Source organism: Athene cunicularia, assembly GCF_003259725.1.
Source record: "Athene cunicularia isolate RWA chromosome 7 unlocalized genomic scaffold, athCun1 chr7_part1, whole genome shotgun sequence".
Classification (NCBI taxonomy): domain Eukaryota; kingdom Metazoa; phylum Chordata; class Aves; order Strigiformes; family Strigidae; genus Athene; species Athene cunicularia.
The window spans coordinates 29,046,859-29,061,651 of NW_020799107.1; the positions used below are offsets into that span (position 1 = coordinate 29,046,859).

The 14,793-nt window shown below is 37.3% G+C and overlaps 1 protein-coding gene across 2 annotated transcripts in view; it reads right to left on the reverse strand.

Annotated features, from left to right (window-relative positions):
• The window catches only part of DPP10 (dipeptidyl peptidase like 10), a 236,361-nt gene that overhangs the window by 51,461 nt on the left and 170,107 nt on the right, over window positions 1-14,793 (reverse strand). For both annotated transcript variants that reach the window (XM_026852613.1, XM_026852614.1), the window contains one exon: window positions 4,090-4,210. In XM_026852613.1, the coding sequence (XP_026708414.1) occupies window positions 4,090-4,210 (121 nt within the window). The remainder of the gene's footprint in view (window positions 1-4,089; window positions 4,211-14,793) is intronic.

A 14,793-nucleotide genomic window follows, 5' to 3' on the forward strand; every position in this document is an offset into this window, starting at 1 on the left:
TTTTTGCTTTTTTTTTTTCCTTTTAATATAAAACTTTAGTATACTCGATTTCTCTGAGCTGTGGTACCCGGTAACACACATATCTTCACACAGTGATATTTATGTAGTCATTTTGGAGTGCAATAGTTTGACTTCCTTGTCTCATTCTAATGGTCAAATTTAATTCTTAGCAAGTTTGTTTTTCTGCAATGTAACTTTTTGATAATCCAAACAAAACTTCTTATTTTTATCCAAATTTTATTATTTCCAAATGAAAGTAATTCTCAAAAATGTCATGCAATGTTTTCTTACATGTATTTTCATTGTACTTCATATTTGAAAGAAACAAACCAGAAACAACCATAGAAGCAGCACTCGAAACTCCTGGACTCCCAGTAAAGCAGCTCCTAACCAATTCCAAATTCACCCTGAACAAACCTTCTGATTCCACTTGTAAAAAGACAGATTTTTTTCATTATGTATTTGATATGTTGAGTTGTTTGGTGAGCATTCTGTACTTAAATCTGAAGAATTTGGCTGGAACACTAATTGAGTATACTAATGGGAACAAAGACCTGACTGCATACTTAATTTAAGAGCCTACCTACAAAACTACTTAAATTATCAATGAAGACTCTCCAAGATGTTAATCAGATTCTGAAAGTTCTGAAGTGGCTTAATGTGTCGAATTATCTACGGTTAGGAGCAATGAAGCTGGGACCTATATTCAAAGTCATATATTCTGGGTCATGCTTCTCTCCCTGGCTGGATAACTGAAACCTTTTACACAGGAGAACAGCAGAGAATGAATGGTGAATATCAGAAACAAAAATCACGACTGTGTTTGTTTTAAAACATTACTGTTTGCATTCAGACAAGGTTATTCGCACAAAGAAAAGCTATTCCCAAATGCTTTGTAAGGTAGAATGCTAATAACAAACTCATGCAAATGATAAAAGAAAACAAATGAGGTCAAAAGGATGAACAGTTCACAACTCAACTGCAAATCTGTTAACTTCATCTGGAGAATATTCAGACTGCTCAGCTTCTGATGCTATTAAAAACACTACTAAAAGTAGAGGATTGCTTTAGGTTAAGCAACTGTTAATGGGAAAGAAGCAGTATATTCACTCATGCTGACTGACATGGACGTGGTCCTCCAATGTGTACAGGCAGAATTTCCTTTTACTCTTGACTTTAATTATGTATATTGTGGAGAAGAGCACACTGCCTGCCTGCATCCCTGGGAACCCAAATAGTTCTCTGTAAGTCAGGAAATGCAACAGCTATTTGGGCCAGGAATTAAAAAAAACTTGGAAAAGAAGGGGTAAAATCACTTAAGGAAAGGTTTAGGACATAATCTGGAGGGAGGCTTTGAAATACATTATCACCTCCCACACCATTTCAGAAACTTCTAGTCCTAGATGAGACACCTTTTGCTTTTCCTTCCCTTGACAAAGGTATGTGTATAGCTGTAGAGACAGGGAATAAGAACAAACTGGGGCAGTAACTGATGTGGATGTATAAAATATTTGGATGAATACACCTGTCTTCCTTTTCAAAAAAGGAGAAGAAGCTCATGGCCCTTTTGAAAAATCAGCCAGGTATGAGACTGATGTATCCATGTGTTCACAGGCAAAAATCATCCATAGCGCATATGAAGAGGTGAAGCTTTAAAGCCTTTCTGTCCTCCAATATTAATTAATAAAATGTGCCTGTATGAATGATGGGCACACAAAGAGAAGCAGGAGCATAACCTCAGACAAGCATCATTGCCATTATTGTGTTAGCTGCTCCTGTTCTTTCCAAGTTACCCCATTTATTTTTTTTTCTGTTCATCATGAAATATTTCAAGCTTTAAGGAACAGTCATTTGTTTTATCAACAGTTTGTTGATCTTTAAAATAAATTAAGTTAAAAAAAATCCACATCAACCTCTTTCAGATACTGTTTCTGAGACTTAGGCAAGTTGAAATATAAAATAAATTTTAAAAATATATTGGCTTGTTTCAAGAAAGAGATTCATTTTGATTCTTTTTAGTTCTTAAATGTAGATCTCATGTATGCAGAGGTCGAAATCATATAAACACCCCCCACCCCCATTTTCTTCCATTAAAATATGTCTTTAAAATATGTTTTCTATCTGCATAATTCTTAGAGTGGGTCTACTCCATCCCTTCCAGACAGCTCAAATGAAATGCCTGGCAAATACCAGAGCTAAACAGTTGCATTAGGTAACCTTTTGTGGTCCCTTCCAGCCTGAATTATCCTATGATATCCTTATGAGCCTTTGGAGACTAGGAAGGAATGTTTTTTGAAGAGTCTCGTATTACATTTTGTTCTGTGGAGCAGAGCTGTTTAATAATGATCCCTCATTATATGTTGTTCACTGCAGCTCCATGCTACACCCAACTGCACCCCAAAGAGAAGAGAAACTCAGGCTGCCCTCTTCTGAACAGATGTCCTCAAAATGCATGCAGAAATGGAGCCACTATTGCCCTGTTGCATCCATGACTGTGACTTCTACTAATTTCACTTTGTTTTAGCAAAAACTTGATACGCTCCATCAACTTCAATGAGCTATATATGCTTAAATTCTTCAATTTGCATGCAGTCATGTTAGATTTGAAGAATATGAAGTGCATATAAAACTATATTCCATTCCAAAGATGTTCCTTGTCCTTAAGTTTTGAAATATGCCACCACATTAAAACATTAATAGAAATTTTGGAAGTGGGTAATGATCAGCCAGAGGCATTTACATGGCTAAGGGATGCAAACTACCATTATAATTTCAGAGTTTACTTGAGCAGAGATTTAAAAAAAATCCTGATGTGAGCTATCTGCCTGTAACTACTGAAATGCCAAGAGGTACAGATAGACCATTTCTAAGGGCCATACTGAAGTTCCTTGCTGTATAGTGTAACATAGTGTAACACCATTCCTAAAAAACACTCTGGCTGCAAAACTACATATGAGAAGTTTTATACTTCAGGTTACTTAGTAATTAACATTGAACTAATTATCTATAAAATTCATGTGTTCTATAGAAAGAATAACTGAAATGTATATTAATTTTAAATCTTTGTACCAAGATGGATAATCTACTCCCATTTATTACTATGTAAAAAGCCTTTTGGGTGCAGAGAGAAACATTCTGTGGTACTATGCATAAGACAGTTTCAGAAGCCAGAGGATATCACAGACTGAGCTGTCCTCTGCTCCATTTTGGCACTGCTTGCCAGAAATAGCAAGTTTTCCAGGGGTCTAGACTAGGTTTACTTAAGTAAAAGTAGCAGCCACTGTTCAGGTAACAGTATGACACTTTTACATCTTGTTAGAACTCTCAAAACTGAATTCAAGCATGTTCTTAAAGTCAAGCACCATGCTACTGCCTGGCTTGAGGAGCTGGAGTTTTGTTGAGTCATGCTAACACACAGCACACCAGCCATCACTGACGCTGAAGGGGAGACACTGGTAAAAATAAGCAAGGCACCAGGCAGTATCATCTTTGATCACCTTTTCCTATGTATCCAGCAGTAAAAAAAACCCAAAACGTAGCCAATTCTGAGCCAATTCTGCTTCTACCCTACAATTCTTCAGTGCTGCCTTCTATTAGAATGCTTTAACTGTAAACAGATTGCCACTGTCGTTCACCCAAGCAACAATCCTTTCCTTCCTCGCTTGTGTTGCAAACCCAGAATAGCTCCAAAGGTATGAATGGAGTTATTCTAGATAAGCAGAACATACAGGGTGTTTAGTTTTATTTGAATAACTCTATTTGAAATGCCAGCCCCACTGAAGGTAGTAGTAAAAGCCCACATCAAGACTTCACTACTATAGCATTTCTTACATACTACCTGGTATTCATAATACATTTGATAAATTCTGGTTGAAAATAAATTCCTTTCTCAGAAAATATTGTTATATGCAAACCAGCAGCCAATACAAAGTATGAATACTTACAAAGGCAATCTTGCAAGAAAATGAGAAGGCAAAGAAGCAAAAACAACCTTAGATAGCATTTTCTGAAATGAATAGATTTGTGCTGTTGGGTCTGTACAAGAACCTCTCATCTGTTTTAATATACAGATATATTTGTCCGTCTTACCTTCATATAACCAGTCTGCAATTCCATTAAAAATAATTCCTTCTTTTCCTGAAGATGTCAGGCGCAATGAGCTACTCTTTACATCAGGCTGATAGTAGATGTTATTTTCAAAAATATAAATCTGGATGAAGTAAGAGGGATGGAGAGAAAAAAGAACATTTTGGTAGATATAAAATGAATGTTCAGCAATGAATACATAATTTCCTCAGGCTCAGAACAGTCTACAGAATAATTCAGCATGAGTTTTCACCAACACTGGATTCATATTTCCTTTTATTAGCAATCTGGAGAAACTAAGCAAACTTTTAATACTTATGCCAAGCCAAATTCTTCCTTTGAAATTGTCTTCCAAGTTGAAATGTTTCTATTCACTTTAAGAAATATTATTACGTTCCTCAGACTCATACAGGAGACATGTTTTGTAACAGTTGAATAGATAAGGAAAATTTCCATTAATTCCATTCTATCCAATAGAATCATCTAGTTATGTAGCTGCAAAATTATACACACTTCTGCAAATACATACAGCACAGTACATACATCATAAATGTAAGTTACAGCTTTATATTATGGTGTGAGAACACACTGGAAAGCCAAAATAAATGAGACTGGTGTTACTTTTCTCAGCCTGCAGACACTCTTTCTGACACAAAAACTTTTTACCTCAAGTGTGCTATATAAATACCCTTTATTTTCAAGTCCTAGGCCCCTCCTTCTTTTATTGCAAGTAACAGACTAGACCAACAGTCCTTTCTTCCTTCACTGTCACTTCTCAGGCTTGTCTCCTTTCCTGTCCCTGCTCACTTTGTTGAAAAGGATTTCATGTTCACCCATTTTGTGAGCTGAGCTTGACACCATGACAAAGTGCAATAAAAGAAAGATAAGGGGAAAAAAAAAATTTGGAGGAGTAGAGGGATGGCAAAAAGGGCATGGACAAATACAGTGATGATTTATGGAAGATTTATGATATGGAAATTCTTACGTACTCAGATGTATGCCACAGAAGGCTACATCTGACTTTCTCCTGTCAGCCAGCAGACCTTTGAGCACTTCACTGCAACATAATTTAGGTACGTGTTGCCTGAAACATCTTCACTGGCCCTATCACTCCCAGTCTGGGTTACTAAGAAACAAATATCCGAGATACTAACAAGCCAAAAGCTACAGAGAACTATAAAAAGCAGAATCACAGCTACTAGCATTTCCTGTAATAATGGTCTTAATCCTTTTTGTCCATACTCCTGCATTCATCATTTTCCTGGATTGTCAATGCCTGTGACTAGACTTGCATTTCAGCTATAATGGTCTCAGAGTTGTAGCCTTTTCTTTACTTTTTGTTAAATTACAATGGCCACATATGTGCTTGCACAGCTTAACAGTGGAATCAAACTAATATCAACAATATTCACTATCTTGAATGACAGTAAGAAAATACAGCTAACGGCACTAGAAAAATAACGCACAATAGAAATTTTTGCTTCATGATTTCATTGATGTATACTGATCTACAGAGTCTCAGGGACTGCTAACATGAATTAAATGTATTTCCACGAAAGACCATTTTAAAAGCTTAGTCATTTATCTTTCTCTCATACTTCTATGATAAACGACTTATGGGAAAATACTAAGGAGAGAACAAAGTTTTATTATCACTATTACTGCTGTTCTCTTTGCTTCTAAATTACGGTCTGAAATACATTTCCTTATGAGTCCCCAAACTAATGGCATTTTTGATTTTTAACAGTAGCCACTTCATGATTTCTGCTGCAGAAAGCAATAAAGTTGAGGTTTTTCTCATACTGGGAGCAATGCAATGTTTTTAACCATTACTGGGAATCAAGGGTGACTTGGAACAAAGTACTTTATGGTCAGAAATTCAAAACTTGTCAGTGAGTTCAAAACTGAAGAAAAAATAGTTGATCCAGTTTGAATAATCCAAAATGTACTGACCAGTAATTACATTTATACTTTTATTAAGTTGGGAATTTATGGGAAGTCAACGTATGACCCAGAATTAACACCAAAACAAAACAAGGATTAGAGAATGCTGGACCCATCAAGCTTTTGAAATAATATTAACACTTTATTCAATGCATATTTCCACAGTAAAAATGTATATCTTTTTCTAAGGTAAAAGAAACAAATACAAGTAATAAACAAGACATGGTTAATTGCTTAATCCAGAAAATGAAAATAATTCAGCCAGTACTTGCTATTTAAGTGAACTAAAGATATCCCTGTCTGATGACTAAATTACAGATAGCGAAGCAGTGGGAACCTTAGTAGTGCTTAGTAGGGAGCAATTTCATACAGTTGACACTCTTCTTATATAAACAACTGCTTTCAGGACATTACCAAAAAAAGCCTACTTGATCAAATGATTCTATGTTATGTAAGCTTCTTTAATTAAATGAGCTCAATCTAATTCATTTTTAAAGACCAGAAGTATCATTTTTGCTTCTCTACCCCCTTTTCAGGGCATTTGTATTTTTAATGGTAAAGATACCCATAGTGTCTAGTCTCTGCAATGAAAAACTTTCATTTAAAGCCATCACTGCCAGTCAAAGTACAGGATTAAGAACTACTTGGTTTATGACTGAACCATGAAAAGGTCTTTAATCCTGTTATTACTAGTTAGCAGGCATTGCTAATTCCATTTGACACATTTCAGATAAGTAAATATCTCAGAAGGAATACTCACTGTTGTGCCACTGATCGCCAGCTCCTTCAGCTTTATCCCCCATTCATTTCATGAAGCGGCTTTGTCTCATGCTCAACCAGTTCTCAGCCACCCTCTGAACAGCCCCACAATCCTATTAGTCTACTCTGTCATCTGAAGTTTCCCATCTCTCCTCATCACTCATGACACATGTTCTTTCAACTTTGAAAGCTACCTCAAAGAACATTTTTTTTTCTTGAACAGATGGATTGAAACTTTTTTAAGTTCTTGAAAAATTTCAAAGCCACACAGTAGCTCTCCCCCTAGAAAGCTTTGAGCTCATCGCTTATTTGAATTTAACTTTAAAAACGATGAATTTATGTTCCTTTGCAATACATTTCTGAAATACAACCATTCACGTTCCTCCACATAATTTAAGCAGCAAGTAAATGCATATTAATGATTTAGGGTTGGTGCACTGGCAAGTATCGCTCTGCACTGCCTGCAGCATTTAGAAAGATCAATATCCTCATGCTTGAGCTTGTAAATACATCTTGGAAAGATTCACCATTATGGTTAGTCATTTAAGCTCATCTGTAATTTTGAATATTCGTTATATTTCAGGAGGTGCCTTTTTACACATGAAGCCCATAAACTGTGCCAATGGGAATGGCTTTGTGCACACTTCCTACAGTGATGCTGCCCAACCCCTACAGTCAGAACTGCATTCCCCTTTGTTCCTGAACATGCCAGTGTACTCATCTGCAATTATTTAACTCATTGGAAATAAGGACTTGGGAGTTTAAATGTTGATTTCTGCAGCAAAACAGGCAGCAGAGTTGTAATAGGAGCAACAACATTATTGTGAAGGCTACCAGTAGTGGCCTTAGAGGCTCTTTGCTTTACTCTCTGAAATCCAGGCTGGGGATTCAATTAAGCACAAGCACTTTGTGCAGCCACAAAAACCAATCTCCCATCTGACATTACTGCCAGAGCAATGCAGCCAAGAAAGACTATTCTAAAAGGCATACTCATTGTGAATTCTTCTTCCCAGTATAATATTTATATGATACAAATATATCTCAAATATAACTCTAAAAATAGGGAAATTTTCATAGATCACCACTTGAAATTAATTTTGTTCAGAAGATTGTGAATAGCTCTTGCTCACTTCTGTCTAGCATTTGCACATATAATGCTGACCAGCAGCTAAGTGTCTTGGCTTCATAATCCCTCTGAACTAGCCACGCCTAGAAGCAGCATGTGCACAACTATGGTTTTACCAGAAAGCACTGAAATGGGCTGCTTCTACCCAGTTAGTCCTTGGCTCCTGTTTGCTTGCTGTGGCCATAACACCATTCCATGCTCCTCCTGCTGCAAGAGGCAGTGTCAAATGTGAAGTGACTTTAGGAGGAAAATGGACACTGGTTTTATTTTAGGTGGATTATCACAAACCCACCAACTAAGAGTAGAAATGTAACTATTCCTCAGCTGAAAAAATGTAAGAAATCCTACACCAGGCCCCAGAAGCAGAGGAAGTCCTGAAATACCACAGTCAAACTCTCCCTTCCCTGCAAAACACCGAAGTTCCTTTTCCTTGGTTCATCCATTTTTAGGTCAATTTAAACTTTCTTGCACAATTTCAACATTGCCACCTGTACTTTCTGGTGAAAACAGTATATGCAGAAAACTCCTTACAGTTCTACTTTATGCTGCACTAAAACATATTCCCAAGATTTTAGTTCAAAACCACAAAGACTAGATGGAAATTTGTATTTTTTAGGTGGTGGCTGCTGCTGCTGCTTAGTTGCAGTATAGCAATGCATAGAAGCGGAATTTATGAGCCACAGTTTGGTCTTTAAAATTGAGTGAAAGAGCAAGCAAGTGGTTGGGAGACAACTCAGAGTACTATTTTTCCTACAACAGATACTCAAATACTGCAAGGCAGATAGCAAATAATGACACTGGGATAAGAATTATTGATAAAACCAGAAGAATTATTCTTGGAGCAGAATCTTACAAATGCATGTGCCTAAAATCCTGACTTCAGTAAGTAAAATGAAACATGTGCCCAAAGGTTTCCAGGGTGGGGACTTCATATACTTCATCACTAGTGCCTTTTGGGCAATGTCACATTAACTAAAAATTTCCCTTGCTAGTCTATCTCCACTCAGGTATTTGGGAGCAAGTAAAAGTAAAAGGGCTTTTCTTAGTATACTCTTGGGTCTAATTACTACATCATGAGTACTAAAATGTTGACTGTAACTACTGAATCTTCCAAAACTGCTAAAAGAGGAGTTGCTAAGTGTGTATCAGACAGGTATTCTCATGAATACATCAGTGGCTTTGTGCCCAAAATGCTTTCACAGCTTTCAGGCATGACGATAAGAAAATAAATTGAAAAAGGCACAAAGTGGAACCAGCCTATGATATCTTATATGAAAATTTTTATTACACTTTTTTTAACCTCTTCTCTTCATCACCAATTTCCCAAGTATTTTTAAAGTATTTAAAAATATATTTTAGCAAAGACCTTTAGCTAATAATGCTGTAAATGGGGATAAACACCAAAATCTATGGCCTTCAAAAATTGACGTTTTGTTTCCTTAGAGATTTTGCACAGCTAATCACATCAAGCCTTAAACCAAATGAAAAAACCACAGCATTTCTTTAATTATTATATTTCTTCCAATTAATGAAAAACATCTGCAAGAATGTTTTGGATTACTGAGAGATTAATTCTTGATAATGATCACATTTATTTCATCTGACTGTGAATAATTTGAGGCTCTGCTTGCTCTAATGTTCTACCTACAGCACTAATCCTTCCCCTTCTTCCACATCTGTCAGCCTCTAAACTACTTTTTCATAAACCTCCTTCTAAATTAATTTCTTCCAAAACACTTATTTATTGTTTGCAACATGTTTCACAATTACACGGTTTTATTTCAGGCTGAGGTCTTGAGCAGAGCACCCAGTCCGAGCAGTTAGTTCCAGATGGCAGACAGCTGTGAAAACATAGAGACATCTAATCCCACAGCTGAACAGCAAACCCAGTGCCAATAGCTGGAGAGGCCCCCTGTGTGTCTTTAATCATTTCAAACACTACAGGCAAAGAAAAGCTGCTAAATTACAGAAAAAACACTCCACTTTTCCCCTTTAGGTGCTCCACTGAAGTCCTCTGCATGGGCATATCCACACTCAATCACTCCTCTGATTGTAGGGTAGAACATCAGCAACAGTTCCAAGATTTTTACTCATCAGTTGGGCAGCAGCAGAAGTTATCCTGGAGCTGTGTGGAGGTCACGATGCGATCACTGACCCTGCACAGAAGCAGTGACTATGTGCGAAGCAGGGATTTGAGATCTCTACCAAAGCAGCAGCAACTTCTCTACCAGAGACTGCCAGCAGCAAGTTAGCCCTGGCAGTTGAGACAATCACTACCATATATTTACATGTGTCTCAGAAATTCATCCAGACACCAAAGTTCAGAGGTATTTATATCCAAAAGCCCAGTTTTCTTCAGGTGGATGAGAAACAGAGCTGCAGTCCTTGCTGACAAAACCTATCTATATCCCTGGAACTTGTCATCAGTCTCACGTGCAGAAAAAAGCTACCAAGAGAGAGGCAGATTTCTCTCAAACCTGATGTTAAGAAGGTAGACTTCACAATCTAGCATTAGTCCTTTCTCTTGTTTACACAGAAGTAAACATTTTTATATGAGTTTGATAAGGTAACTTACCACACAACAAGTTCTTAAAACAGATTCTACAAACACTAACCATATAGGTATAATGTACTGCCACTGCTGTTCCCCAGTATGAGAGGGAACCATCTTGGGTCTAGAAGCAACATTACTCACACACGTCGTGCTTCACCCAAGCTGAAGGGATGTCTCCCTACTCTGTATCACAACCAGGTACTTGGTCTGTGTCACACTTCTGAGTGTAATGTGGCCACAGTTTAAAAGCCATGAGAAGGTACAGCTGTCCAAAAAGGCACAAGTTTGCAGATTCCCAGTCTAGTATTTCCACATTATCTGAAGTGAAATGATAGCGGAAGTCACTAACAACTAACAAATAAAACAGAAGAAAATTAGCACAGCCTTTTAAATTGCCTTGATTTGTATCACAGTGAAAACTTGGACACCTTTCCCATAATGGTTAATATATCAGAGACATTTTCCTAACCTAATGTGTGAATCTTTCTAATTAATCCTCCAGAGTTTGAGCATGACAGATTAGTTTGACTTCACAATTGACATCATCAGCACAAATACATTTTCCCATCAATAATAACAGAAATAGGTAATTCAAACTGCAAGTGTCAGTGGGCTCTGCAGCCACGATTTACCCTTACGTAAGTTTTAACAGCTCCTAAAATTAACTTTTCAAGATAAAAAGATAATACCCAGAATCCAGCATCTTGTCATGAAGGAAAGAAATGGTGGAGTGTGACTAGTAGCATGGTTTGTCATTACATGGATTCATCAGGACAAACATCTAGTGCAAGGAAGGTGACAACTGAGCAGATACAGATGGAAACAAAGGAGGCAACTGTATCAATACACCTTTGCTTAAAAAAAAGTTCCACAGAACAAGCCCTAGTCTCTTCCTGTAGGGGTGGGTGTCCTACTTGTGAACTAAGGAAATCATCAGATTCTTCCACAGAGTCTCTGACCAACAAATATATAAATAACTATTCTAACTTAGAACAACTTCAGTGCTCTTGCTTATAGTCCAGGAAACCTGACAGTCTTCCTTACCTTTCACATAGGGAATATGAGCTATGGCAATAGTAAGGAATTTCTGATTATGCCCAGAAGGAGACCTTCAGGCATTCAGGAAATGCTTCTGCTGCAGAACTCTGGCCGTTGCTAATGACAGCACTAAAGACATTGACCTAAAGCATCTTCAGGCAGCCCATCTCTGGCTATATTCCTGTGTGACCTTGGCAAGGACACGCAGTTCACCTCTCCAGACTAGCACAGGCATCTTCAGAGAACTTTGGGCTACGTAACAGACCACTCCACTGCACTTTCTGCTATATGTAGAGGGGTAAATATTTTTACTGACACAGAAAAAAGTGTCGTCCTATGCACCCACATAGATAGTCTGGCTGACCAGCTGACTCCGCCAGTATTATGGCTCATAGCTACATCTCAGCATAGCATCTATCAGACTTCTTCATTTCCTAAGCATACAGCAAAATTCCATCCTTTCTTCTTGTGAGACTGCCAGCTAATTAGCTGGATAATTAATTCTTTAAAAGCTTCAAGATGTTTTTCCATCTGGGCTTGCCTCTTACCATTTGTTCTGTCTCTTGTCTCACCATACATTAACCAGGGCCAAATCCAACTGCCCTTAGTTAGATCAGTCACTAAAATTTCCAGATGAAATATGTTTTCTTGCTAATAACTGTTAATAGAAATAATACCAGCTATTCATTAGACAGAAGAAAGGCAAATAAAGCCTTCTTAGTTGCTCAGCAAATTTTGTACTCTGCTCTTCAAGAGATCAAACCATGACTTATCCAGTTTCAGGTACAATACTAAGGTGGTACAGTTTAACCTCGTACTGGGAAGAGAAAGATCCCACAACACAGGCAACAGCTGGGTTTCTTCATGTTGGAGCATGCAGTGGAACAAAACACACAGCAATGGGGAAGTCACAGAATTATAAAATCACTTAGATTGGAACAGACCCTTAAGATCATCAAGTCCAAGCATAAACCACTGCTGAGTCTAACCACTGAACCATGTCTAAGAACACGAACAACTTGTTATGCTACCTAGACAGCAGCTAAAGGAGTGCAGTACATAAGTATAGGTTAAACCACTTTCATATAGTCAGTTTAACCAGCAGTTACCTAGCAGCTAGATCCCAGAGTCAAAAACACTGGCACAGAGCACTCACACATGAATATTTTGAGGAAAAATTAGCTTGGAGCTAAATAGATTGATCAAAACTTGCTCGGCAGTGTTTATACTGCATGATAATACATGCATACATACATATTACATATATGTGAAGAGTCAATGCTCTTTATTTTTTGAACAACATGATGATTCATACGCAAAGTTCAGCACAAACAAGTGATCTTAAATAAACAAGTGGTATTGTAAATGAAATAATTAATTTTTAAAATATTTTTGAGTGACTTTTAGGAAAAACATGCATTTCAATTCCTACTGCTGTTTTCACCACAACTATGGAAAATACAAATATCTAAGCACTTCCTGTGATTTTTAAATAATATTGAACCTAACACTGTATTACAGAAAGAAACTAAAATCAACCCCTGCATCCACATGGACACCATTTGGTTGCAGTTTTTTAAGACTTGGCAACAAGTTTTGTTTTCATTTAAGTACTTAACATATTTGCTACCACGTTCTGGTTCACAGATCTGAAAAATCATACAAATAGCTCCACTTCAGAAGCTTACAATTAGTTTTCACCAATTAAAAAAATATTGCAAATCACGCACAGTATTTCTCAAATGCATTATCATTACAAATAGATACCTGGCATGGCATCTTCTCTTGCCATCTTCAGTATCCTCCAAAGCTCTGATAGACACATTTTTTCTAATAGAGCCACTGATTATGTTATTCATAGTCACTGTGTAATGCCTGTTCTCTTCTTCAAGTCAAAACTGAACAAACATTTTCTTGTCATCTATGATTTCGCTTACTATACCCTCAGGACTTACAGACTTAAATTGAGATTGCCAGACCATTATTATACCCACTGCTACAGAAGATGAGCACCCCTTTCTGCCCTTTCCCCTTGCCAAAATCTCATTTAGTTGAAGCAGCTTCCCACTGGAGAACAAGGTCTACTTAAGATTACATGTTTTGTGTGTCAATGCAACAACAGTATAAATGGTATTTTCTTTTTTCCATTCACAGAAAAAAAAAATTATCAGTTTGGGAAGAAAATACTTTTTAACATCATTCAGAAGAACTGGACATACAGCATTATATAGGAACACTTGTTTGTTATACCCAGTTAGAAGTTTCATGGTGGGAATCCAAATCTCCTGGTGCATAACAAAGCTCCTCTGTGGCCAAGAGCCATGGGGCACTATATTTGGTTACAAGAAAGAGGTGGTTTTTCCTGGGTTCTGTGATGAACTGGTGTTGTGAGGCCATTTGGCTTGTTTCTACCCGCAGCTTGAAACGACACTCATCTTCAACATAACTCTACTAAATAAAGTGCTGGCACAGGGGTCACTCAAACTGCTCATGGACTGCATGCATGGTAAGGATGATGGGTACACCACCAATCTTCCTGTGACAATGCCCTATACATGGGTGTTTCCAAGTTACGTGACAATTTACTGTTCCATACATGTGAAAGTGAGATCTGTTGTATACAAAATCACATGGACAAATGAGATTTCTAGGGGGGGTGCTTTGCACATGTTGGAAAAGTAGCAAGATAAAGGGTCAGTATCTGTCGTTCTTGCCCATAGTAATAAGCTGTGGAAGAAGCTACATGATAATGAATCGGCACTCAGACATTGAGAGGCAAGTAAAATGCAGGGTGGCAAACTATTACCCAAAACAGTTACAATGCATTTCACTGCTGCAATTGATTATTCTGCTGATGTCTTTCTTACAGGTCCTACAGTGATCTCCAGAACCAGAGAGAATTGCTGTATTTTGGATAATATAAAACACAGGAAAAGTGGCTTATAAAGCTTTTATAAGTGTGAATTTTGGATAGTTAAGAGTACTCACTAGTGGCTTTGTCAGTTAGATTTACACAAACTCTTTCCAAATTTTTTTTATTTTTTTTTTCCCACATCTCACAAATTTTCTATGCAGATCACATACGTTACAGGATGAGAACTTCACAGCAAGTTTCATGGAATTTTACTGATGTTCTGGTTTTGGCTGGGATAGAGCTAATTTTTTTTCACTTCTTAGTAGTTATAATAGTGTTGGCTTGGATGAAGTGTGAGATTTGGCATGAGAAGAATGTTGATGATAGACTGATGGTTTTAGTTGTTGCTAAGGAATCAAGGACTTCTCAACT